The 11,439-nt window shown below is 50.5% G+C and overlaps 1 protein-coding gene across 1 annotated transcript in view; it reads right to left on the bottom strand.

The window, feature by feature from the left end:
- The window catches only part of LOC121306612 (arrestin red cell-like), a 13,211-nt gene extending 1,772 nt beyond the window's left edge, over positions 1 to 11,439 (bottom strand). Inside the window, exons 1-12 of the mRNA XM_041238426.1 lie at positions 11,274 to 11,439; positions 6,050 to 6,080; positions 5,331 to 5,391; positions 3,303 to 3,347; positions 2,575 to 2,771; positions 2,184 to 2,243; positions 2,004 to 2,071; positions 1,583 to 1,718; positions 1,333 to 1,417; positions 733 to 808; positions 384 to 521; positions 161 to 244 (exon numbers count right to left, since the gene is read on the bottom strand). Coding sequence (XP_041094360.1) covers positions 161 to 244; positions 384 to 521; positions 733 to 808; positions 1,333 to 1,417; positions 1,583 to 1,718; positions 2,004 to 2,071; positions 2,184 to 2,243; positions 2,575 to 2,771; positions 3,303 to 3,347; positions 5,331 to 5,391; positions 6,050 to 6,080; positions 11,274 to 11,296 — 1,004 coding nt within the window. The 5' untranslated portion in view covers positions 11,297 to 11,439. The remainder of the gene's footprint in view (positions 1 to 160; positions 245 to 383; positions 522 to 732; positions 809 to 1,332; positions 1,418 to 1,582; positions 1,719 to 2,003; positions 2,072 to 2,183; positions 2,244 to 2,574; positions 2,772 to 3,302; positions 3,348 to 5,330; positions 5,392 to 6,049; positions 6,081 to 11,273) is intronic.

The following is an 11,439-nucleotide window of genomic DNA, read 5'->3' as shown; positions in this document are numbered from 1 at the left end:
TGTGGAAGGAGAGGGGCAGCGTTACTGCAAGCAGCCCCAAAACAACCATCAGCGCAGCGGACACTGGGATCCACAGCGCCCCACAAACACACTGCAGAGGCTAGAGCAGCAGCAGGGTCTGCTGGATATTATAAACACACCCCCGACCCCCGACCCCTACCCTCCGCGTGACACCACCAGCTTCACTTTGACCCGGTAGGAGACGAGGATCCCCAGGATCTCCTTGTTAGCAACTTCCTTCACTCTGGAGAGAGAGAGAGAGAGAGAGAGAGAGAGAGAGAGAGAGAGAGAGAAAGATCAGTACTGCAACCTGGAATTCAGTAAACGAGTTGCAGTAATGACGACTCCCCCCCCCCCTTCAGTCTCCCCGCCCCCCCTCTCACTTGGTGCTGGAGGCCAGGTTGGTGTCCTCATGCTTCAGCTTGCCGTCGAGAGCCAGTCCCCTCTTCTCGCGGTTGTTGTTCAGTGTGGGTGTGAGGGTGTACACCTTGCAGAAGGTGGAGCTGGGAGCGAGCTGGTCACTGCAGAGAGAGACAGAGAGAGAGAGAGCTCCCAGTTCAATGTGTCCAGGGGAGTTATATGTCTCTGTGGTCGTCATAGCGATTATGGTATTATATTATTATTAATTATAATTAATGATTATGTGTTAATGATTAGGGTAGGTGTCGGTCCGGGCGAGTGCCAGTCACTGTCAGGTCTCGTGTCGAGAGGAGGGATGGAGGGCGTACACACTCTGCACTGTGTTGGAGACAGGGACCTTGTACTGAGAAAGAGTGCTTGAACAGACAGATATCTGCATACTGTCGAACTGAGAGAGAGAGAGAGAGGAAACTGTTAATGGGAGGAGCACACGCACTGCTGCAGAAGTGTTTTGCTCTGTGTTTAACAGTGATGAGAAATGATCACTTCTGCAAGACGCTTCTCTGCACAGACTGGGTTGCGCTGGGTAGACTGGGAGCAGGGGGCTGGGGGAGGCAGGGTTGCGCTGGGTATGCTGGGAGCAGGGGGCTGGGGGAGGCAGGGTTGCGCTGGGTATACTGGGAGCAGGGGGCTGGGGGAGGCAGGGTTGCGCTGGGTATACTGGGAGCAGGGGGCTGGGGGAGGCAGGGTTGCGCTGGGTATACTGGGAGCAGGGGGCTGGGGGAGGCAGGGTTGCGCTGGGTATGCTGGGAGCAGGGGGCTGGGGGAGGCAGGGTTGCGCTGGGTATGCTGGGAGCAGGGGGCTGGGGGAGGCAGGGTTGCGCTGGGTATGCTGGGAACAGGGGGCTGGGGGAGGCAGGGTTGCGCTGGGTATGCTGGGAGCAGGGGGCTGGGGGAGGCAGGGTTCCTCACCAGAGATTTTCACCTTCTTCACTGTTTTGGTGGAGTTGTTCGTGACGTGAACATTGACGCTGATCGGCTCTCCGTGGTAATACAGCTGAGAGAGAGGGGGAGCGGGGGAAGGGAGAATACCAGTAAATGCTCCAGTAATACAGACCAGATGAGAGACACAGACAGACGCACACATAGAAACATACAGACACGGCCAGAGGGAGGGTTAGGGTTAGGGTTAGGGTTAGGGGAGGGGGGGAGGGGGCGGTACCTCTTTGTCCAGCGAGGCCTCGAGGTGCAGGGATCGGTCTGACATGAGGAAGCTGCGGGTCGTCTCCATCATGGGCTGCGGACCGGGCTTCTCAGGGGCGTACTGGACCTTCCGGATCACCAGCCGGACCGAGTTCCTGAGAGAGGAGAGGAGAGGAGAGAGGGAGGGGAGGAGAGGAGAGGAGCGGAGAGAGAAGAGAGAGGGGGGAGAGGAGAGAGGGGAGGAGAGAGGAGAGGAGGAGAGGAGAGGGAGAGGAGGGGAGAGGAGAGGAGGGGAGAGGAGGGGAGAGGAGGGGAGGGGAGAGGAGAGAGAGGAGAGAGGAGAGAGAGAAGAGAGAGGAGAGAGGTTAAACCAGCCCTCACACACACACTTCACAGCTCAAGTTTACAAAAAAAATTACACAAATCATTGAAATATAAACCTTTTGTGAATCTTCTCATCGACGGCTTTGGCACAAAATGCCCGGATCTCAAAATCCACTCCACAGGCCTGGAGGAGAGAGAGAGAGAGAGTGAGACAAGAGACACAGACAGAGACAAGGACAAGACAGAGAGAGACACAGACGGGACAGTGAGAGGACGACAGGGTGACAGGGTGTTACCTTGCCTGTGTCCTCTGGTCCTGGCTGTAAGGTGACGGAACAGGGCAGGTTCTGAGGAATCTGAAACAAACAGAGACACTGAGCAGAGACACACACGCACACACACACCCAGTATAGCATCACTGTACACCCAGTACTCCCACCACAAAGTACAAGGGATAGGCCTGCTCTCCCAGTATAGCCCCAGTACTCCCAGTGCTCTCACCACGAAGTAGAAGGGGTAGGCTTGCTCTCCCAGTATAGCCCCAGTACTCCCAGTGCTCTCACCACGAAGTAGAAGGGATAGGCCTGCTCTCCCAGTATAGCCCCAGTACTCCCAGTGCTCTCACCACGAAGTAGAAGGGGTAGGCCTGCTCTCCCAGTATAGCCCCAGTACTCCCAGTGCTCTCACCACGAAGTAGAAGGGGTAGGCCTGCTCTCCCAGTTTCTTGATCAGTCTCTCTTGCAGGCGGCTCAGTGGTTTCTTCTCATCGGGGAGCGGAGGGAAGGCCTGGAATGTGGAGATGTAGAGATCCTTCCGGAACGAGAGTCCCAGAACATCCAGGTCCTCCCGGCCGTACCGAAACGCACAGGTGAGCGTGACGAAGACTGAGAGAGAGGGGGTTACTGTACAACACTGAAATACACAGAGACACACACACACACACACACTGACACAATGACTGTCACACACACTGACTACTTCTGACTCGAAAAGACTCTCCCCCAATTACTGTACAACACTGAAACACACCGAGAGACACACACACACACTGACACACACACACACACACTGACAGGTGAACGTGACGAAGACTGAGAGAGAGGGGGTTACTGTACGACACTGAAACACACCGAGAGACACACACACACTGACAGGTGAGCGTGACGAAGACTGAGAGAGAGGGGGTTACTGTACAACACTGAAACACACCTGAGACACACACACACACTGACACACACACACACACACACTGTCCACTCGCACTGCTTCTGACTCTCTCTCCCCCAACATGTTGTTCATTTTGTGGCTTGGAAGCACCTTTGTGTGGCTCTCTGTTCCAAGGAATACAGGATGTGTTTGTGTGTGAGATTAGACAATGTACCCTGGACACACTACACGTGAGACTCAACACAGACCTTTTCTGTCTTTCAAGTAGTCTGGATCCACAAGCACGACTCCATCTGAGAAAGAGAAGCGAGAGAGATAGATAGATCGAGAGAGAGAGAAAAATAGAGAGATAGAGAAAGAGAGAGAGAGATAGAGAGAGAGAGAGGGAGAGAGAGGGATTGGGTGAGTATTTTGGACTTGCTTGTTTTTTCACAAGATGCTGAATCAGCTGTTTCATGAAGTGTCTTCTTCAGGTGTGACATCACTGCACACATCAGCGCCCCCACTCCACCCCCTGCTGGCAATTACAGGAATTACATGGTTCCCAAACTCTTTTCAACTTGCTTGAAATAGAAATTTAAAAAATAAAACTATTTGTTTTAGTTAATTTTTGTTTTTTTAAACAGCAGCTAATTGTCCTCCTGGGGGTGAGACAGTGGGTGGGGCACAAAGGTCGCTATGGGCACAGCTGAAGCGCTTCCAGAGGGAATGGTTTACACAACGCACTCGTCGCTGTGGTAACGGCACTGGAAGGCCTCACTGGGACTGTTTACATTTCCTGCTCTCCACTGTTTTGGAAAAAAAGAAAAAAAAAAAGAAATGAAATGAGGTGGAAAGCAAGAGACAAGGCAAAGGAGCACTCAGCAACACAGAGAATATAGAGACAGGAGAGGAGCACTCAGCAACACAGAGAATATAGAGACAGGAGAGGAGCACTCAGCAACACAGAGAATATAGAGACAGGAGAGGAGCATTCGGCAACACAGAGAATATAGAGACAGGAGAGGAGCACTCAGCAACACAGAGAATATAGAGACAGGAGAGGAGCACTCAGCAACACAGAGAATACAGAGACAGGAGAGGAGCACTCGGCAACACAGAGAATACAGAGACAGGAGAGGAGCACTCGGCAACACAGAGAATACAGAGACAGGAGAGGAGCACTCAGCAACACAGAGAATATAGAGACAGGAGAGGAGCATTCGGCAACACAGAGAATATAGAGACAGGAGAGGAGCACTCGGCAACACAGAGAATATAGAGACAGGAGAGGAGCACTCAGCAACACAGAGAATATAGAGACAGGAGAGGAGCACTCAGCAACACAGAGAATATAGAGACAGGACAGGAGCACTCGGCAACACAGAGAATACAGAGACAGGACAGGAGCACTCAGCAACACAGAGAATACAGAGACAGGAGAGGAGCACTCGGCAACACAGAGAATACAGAGACAGGAGAGGAGCACTCGGCAACACAGAGAATACAGAGACAGGAGAGGAGCACTCGGCAACACAGAGAATACAGAGACAGGAGAGGAGCACTCGGCAACACAGAGAATACAGAGACAGGAGAGGAGCACTCGGCAACACAGAGAATATAGAGACAGGAGAGGAGCACTCGGCAACACAGAGAATATAGAGACAGGAGAGGAGCACTCGGCAACACAGAGAATATAGAGACAGGAGAGGAGCATTCGGCAACACAGAGAATATAGAGACAGGAGAGGAGCATTCGGCAACACAGAGAATATAGAGACAGGAGAGGAGCATTCGGCAACACAGAGAATATAGAGACAGGAGAGGAGCATTCGGCAACACAGAGAATATAGAGACAGGAGAGGAGCACTCGGCAACACAGAGAATATAGAGACAGGAGAGGAGCACTCGGCAACACAGAGAATATAGAGACAGGAGAGGAGCACTCAGCAACACAGAGAATATAGAGACAGGACAGGAGCACTCGGCAACACAGAGAATACAGAGACAGGACAGGAGCACTCAGCAACACAGAGAATATAGAGACAGGAGAGGAGCACTCAGCAACACAGAGAATATAGAGACAGGACAGGAGCACTCGGCAACACAGAGAATACAGAGACAGGACAGGAGCACTCAGCAACACAGAGAATATAGAGACAGGAGAGGAGCACTCGGCAACACAGAGAATATAGAGACAGGAGAGGAGCACTCGGCAACACAGAGAATATAGAGACAGGAGAGGAGCACTCGGCAACACAGAGAATGTAGAGACAGCAATGGCGCTGATTGACTCACCGACTGGGTCGACGTGGTCCAGATGATCCACGAAGTCTCTCTTCCCCAGATAGACGGTCAGCTGGAACACAGGCAGAGTGAGAGAGTAAGTGTGTGTGAGCGTGTGTGTGTGTGCCTCTGCTAATCTCCTTGTTTATCAGCCTCCTCACATTCCTCAGTCCCAGATTAGCTGGTTAAGAAGCCAGTCAGTTCCGCTCTGTTGGAATAATCCAGCTAATACCAACCTGCAGACCAGAGTAATCCCCAAACAAACACCGTGGGAACTGCTGGAAAAACTACAGGAGAACGAAGCAAACTCTCTCTGTGTTTCTCTATCACACTGATCTCTCTCTCTGTGTTTTTCTCTCTCACCCCCAGCCTCTCCTGGCTCTTCCTGAACACTCTGCTTCTCGATGGGACGAGATCCAGAAGCACATCCCCGACACAGCGCGGCTCCATCAGCACAGCACTGGGACCAGCACACACCAGTACAGACCAATACACACCAGTACAGACCAATACACACCAGTACAGACCAGCACACAGCAGGAGAGAGGGAGAGCGACAGTGTCACAGGATTAAAGACCAGTGCAGGTAATGAAAAACAACAAGACCTTCTGCATCGATACTGAGAAAACAACGAGGGGGAGGGGCAGGGGGAGTGGCAGGGGGACCCAGCGGAGCACAGTGCAATCACACAGGCTCACTCTCCTCCCTGCAATGTTGACTCCCACTCTCACCTTGCAGTTGGGGCTGGACTTCTTGAAGACTCTGTAAAAGAAGAGCAGAGACACAGTGAGTCCAGCTGCTGAACTGTGAACCCAGTGACATCACTGCCTGGTGAAATCATCAACCAGGGACACCCTGACCCCCCCCCCCCACACACACCGACAGCTGATGGGTTGACCTCGCCCCTCAGCTCACTGACCTGGCTGTCTCCAGTGAGTGACGCACAGCACTGCAAGTACACACCTCTACAAGACACACAGAACCACAGAGCATGCGTTTACAGCTCTACACAAAACACCCTGCATTCAAAGTGTCGTTATCTTTCCTGTGAGAGCGAGAGAGCGACAGAGCGAGAGGGAGGAGTCCAGTTCTCTGCTCTCTCTCTTGTTTTCTCAGCTCTTGCCAGGAAATGAAAGATAAATGTCTACAGTGACCCTGCTGGAATCTGTGCTGTTAGCAGGGGTACAATAATAACTGAACTGGAACACGCCTCTCCCTCTCTGTACATAAACACATCTGTTTATTGTGTTTAATTTTTAATTGACTCCCAGAGACACACACACACACACACACTATTATGCTTCCTCTTCGATTTCCTCCTAGTTCACACCCCGGTCACTTCCTTGCTCTCTGTTTGTCCTGCATTTGTGTGAAACTCTAGAGAGCTGCCTGTCGATATACTGTGTGTGTGTGTCTGTCCATCTTCATCCTCAGCAACTGAAGCAGAGAGGGAGTGAGAGATGGGGAGAGAAAGAGAGAGAGGGAGTGAGAGATGGGGATAGAACGAGTGATCGAGAGAGGGAGAGAGTGATTGAGAGAGAGGGAGTAAGAGATGGAAATGGAGAGAGTGATTGAGAGAGAGGGAGTGAGAGATGGAAATGGAGAGGGAGTGAGAGAGAGGGAGTGAGAGATGGAAATGGAGAGAGTGATTGAGAGAGAGGGAGTGAGAGATGGAAATGGAGAGAGTGATTGAGAGAGGGAGAATGATTGAGAGAGGGAGTGAGAGAGGGAAATGGAGAGAGGGAGTGAGAGATGGAAATGGAGAGAGGGAGTGAGAGAGAGGGAGTGAGAGATGGAAATGGAGAGAGTGATTGAGAGAGAGGGAGTGAGAGATGGAAATGGAGAGAGTGATTGAGAGAGAGGGAGTGAGAGAGAGGGAGTGAGAGAGAGAGACATGGAGAGAGGGAGTGAGAGATGGAAATGGAGAGAGTGATTGAGAGAGGGAGTGAGAGAGAGGGGATCCCGAGTTTATGAAGTGGTGTCCTGTGCCCGGGATGACATTGCTGCCCAGTAGCATGCTGGGTAACGAGGCGTGCAGGAACGCTGCACATGCACAGAGAATCTGAATCAGTGACGTCACAGTATTCAAATCCCACTGGGGGAATGCAAATGACAGAGAGAGAGAGAGGGCTGTGTTTGTATCTGTACACGCGCACACACACACACTGCAGTACCACACTGTCTGGCGCTGGGGTCGCGCTGCAGTACTTTACAACACAGTCTGCATTCTGTGTGTTAGATGGGTTTTAATTGTAGGGTTAATGCTCCCATTGCAGAGCAGTGTCAGCTGGCCCAGGTGTTTGATTGAGCCGTTTCTCTATTACAGACCCTAAGCCCGTGGGAGCCGCAGTGTTTGCAGGTGGAAAAGCAGCTTGTGTTCAAACACATTTCAAACCAGGTGGCTGTCAGGGGTCTGAGTCACCGGCCCTCGGCTTCACCCTCCATTCAATATGCTCTGTTTCTCTAGTGAAAATGCAAACCAGCCTCTCCACTCTGCAAGAGAAGCTGCTGGATTCAGAGAGCAGCAGGGTCGGGACGGGACTGTGCAGGGATACAGAGAGCAGCAGGGTCGGGACTGGACTGTGCAGGGATACAGAGAGCAGCAGGGTCGGGACTGGACTGTGCAGGGATACAGAGAGCAGCAGGGTCGGGACGGGACTGTGCAGGGATACAGAGAGGAGCACTCTCGCTGCGTCGAGGGAAACGAGCAGGGCTGCTGCTGCTGCTCACAAAACAGACTTTTTCATAAAAAACGGAAGTGTTCTTTTCTTGGGGGGGGGGGCAGTCAAGAGGCGAGTTTATTTTCTGCTGACACACAGCAGGAAGGTGAAGTTGCAAAGTGTTCAGTGGAAGAGATTGCTTCACACAGCCTCCCTGCTCTCACCCCCCCACAGCAGTGTGATCCAGTCCTGCTTTCACTAGGAGTTTAATAATCAGACTCCCGCTGCACAGCAGTGTGATCCAGTCCTGCTTTCACTAGGAGTTTAACAATCAGACTCCCGCTGCACAGCAGTGTGATCCAGTCCTGCTTTCACTAGGAGTTTAATAATCAGACTCCCGCTGCACAGCAGTGTGATCCAGTCCTGCTTTCACTAGGAGTTTAATAATCAAACTCCCGCTGCACAGCAGTGTGATCCAGTCCTGCTTTCACTAGGAGTTTAATAATCAGACTCCCGCTGCACAGCAGTGTGATCCAGTCCTGCTTTCACTAGGGGTTTAATAATCAGACTCCCGCTGCACAGCAGTGTGATCCAGTCCTGCTTTCACTAGGAGTTTAATAATCAGACTCCCGCTGCACAGCAGTGTGATCCAGTCCTGCTTTCACTAGGAGTTTAATATCAGACTCCCGCTGCACAGCAGTGCGACCCAGCCCTGCTTTCACTAGGAGTTTAAAAATCAGACTCCCGCTGCACAGCAGTTTGACCCATTCCTGGTTTCACTAGGGGTTTAATAATCAGACTCCCGCTGCACAGCAGTGTGATCCAGTCCTGCTTTCACTAGGAGTTTAATAATCAGACTCCCGCTGCACAGCAGTGTGATCCAGTCCTGCTTTCACTAGGGGTTTAATAATCAGACTCCCGCTGCACAGCAGTGTGATCCAGTCCTGCTTTCACTAGGGGTTTAATAATCAGACTCCCGCTGCACAGCAGTGTGATCCAGTCCTGCTTTCACTAGGGGTTTAATAATCAGACTCCCGCTGCACAGCAGTGTGATCCAGTCCTGGTTTCACTGCGAATGTAATAAGACGACACACCTGAGCTTCTTACCTGTACACACACTGTGGCTGAATAATCTCATTATCATTCTGATTATCAGAGTGACACGAGCACTGCACTGAACATGCAGACCCTGTCACTGTGTCCGAGGGTCACGGCACAGCTTCAAACAGCTCTATTATTAGCACTAGGAGTCCTGTTTATAATTATCAATGATGAATAAATAATGCTGCCTTGGTGTAGAGAGGCTGGTCCTTCAGAAAGCAGATGAGCTTGATCCTCTGTGTGTGGAATCAGCAAACACACGCAATGACACACACACACTCACACACACTCACACACATGCACACGCACTGACACACACACACACACACACACTCACACACTCTGTGATCGGGACGACCTGTCTGCTGGGGGAGTTCAGGGCTCCCCTCAATGAAGTCTGTTATTATTATTAATATTGCAATGATCAGGAGCCAGGAGTTTGAGCAGGGTTACAAACTCACACTAGCCCTGCTGCTGCTGCACCCAGTCCTGGGGTTCAGAGCTCCCCTCAATGAAGTCTGTTATTATTATTAATATTGCAATGATCAGGAGCCAGGAGTTTGAGCAGGGTTACAAACTCACACTAGCCCTGCTGCTGCTGCTGCACCCAGTCCTGGGGTTCAGAGCTCCCCTCAATGAAGTCTGTTATTATTATTAATATTGCAATGATCAGGAGGCAGGAGTTTGAGCAGGGTTAGAAACTCACACTAGCCCTGCTGCTGCTGCACCCAGTCCTGGGGTTCAGAGCTCCCCTCAATGAAGTCTGTTATTATTATTAATATTTAATATCTTGGGTGCGACAATTCATTTATACATAACCCGCCCGCCCCGCTCTTCTCTGTCACCCGGATAAAGATCCGCCGAAAAAATGAAACTAACAAACAGAGCGATTGAGAAGCGAAAGAATTCAGCTGCGCGCTATTTAAAATGGTGCCTTTCCAAATGACCATCGCTGACACCTGCATGGGTACTTTCTATCTATCTACAGATATGATGGTTCTTCAAATTGAAAACACACCTTTTAAATATGTTAGTAATCCATCGCCCACAGGCACGATTCCAGCGCGCATCTGACACACGATCAGTCACTCTTATTAGGATTAAAACTTGCATCAGAGATATCGCTGTTACATTGTGACAGGTGCTGCGATTATAATACAGAGACAGCATCTCTCTCTCTCTCTCTCTCTCTCGCCTCTCTCTCTCTCTCTCTCTCCTCTCTCCTCTCTCTCTCTCCCTCTCTCTCTCTCTCTCTCTCTCTCTCTCTCTCTCTCTCCCCCCTCCCTCCTGAAACAGAAGGACCCACACCAGGGTGTCGAGAACATGCTGTTAGGGAGGAGGCACTGTCTTTCGACAGTCCAACAGAGAGGGTTTGACTGGGCCAAGGTTGAGTGTTGGCCCAAGCAATCGACACTAGAGACATTACAAGAGGTGGCCAGAATATTAGTTATTATTATTATTATATCTCTCGACAGGCGAGAGACACTAGCCCACACACAGATAGCCTCTAAATGTGTTGGGAGTCGTTACACTGCACGAGAGCTCTTTTTTTTTTTTTTTTAACACAACTACACAACAGTGATACAATGAATTCAGAAACACAGCAATCGTTACATGTGTCTACTTCCTTTGGCGTCACTGTGGCTCTTCTCATCGACTGCTTGAACTCGCCCTGCAGGACAGCAGCGCGATGCGAGACTGCCCTGCGAGCAAACACGCCGCGATATTGCCACTACTATTAATAATAATACTACTATTAATAATAATAATGACCCATAAATAATGACAATAAAGCACACCCTACACAATATAAAAGCAGCGCAGCGGGACCCTCCCCGCGTCCGGGTTCAAAATGCACACCCGGGCAACACATATATGGAGATGGCTGTTCTCTGCCATGAAAGACTATGTTCATTACTGTGACCCGAAAGGGAATCTACCGATAGCACATTACATATTATTGATATATATTGTTATATATATATATATATATATATTATATATAATATTATATATTTATATATATATAATATGTGACACGAGCCACAGCGGGACGGGCGCCCCGTGCTCATTTCTCTCTTTCCCTCCCTCTCTCTCTCCCCCTCTCTTCACACACACATTAAGGTTTTAAACCCGCAGCTCTTGTATTAATATCACCGCGTCGCGTTTATAAAGACGCCTCGGTTTCTCTCACCTTGTGCCCGCTTTGTCCACCATTTCCAGCGAGGATATGTTGATATTTGTGCTGCTGATTGTTACTGATTTCAATATTAATAAGAAGTAGAATCCGCGCTTATATTGCGTCTTCGTTGTTTTCTTTCTCTCTCTCTCTCTCCTCCCACTCTCTCTCCTCTCCCCCC

Source organism: Polyodon spathula, chromosome 48 (assembly GCF_017654505.1).
Source record: "Polyodon spathula isolate WHYD16114869_AA chromosome 48, ASM1765450v1, whole genome shotgun sequence".
NCBI lineage: Eukaryota > Metazoa > Chordata > Actinopteri > Acipenseriformes > Polyodontidae > Polyodon > Polyodon spathula.
Note: the sequence above shows the minus strand (reverse complement) of the source record. Positions and strands in the feature narration are given on the sequence as shown.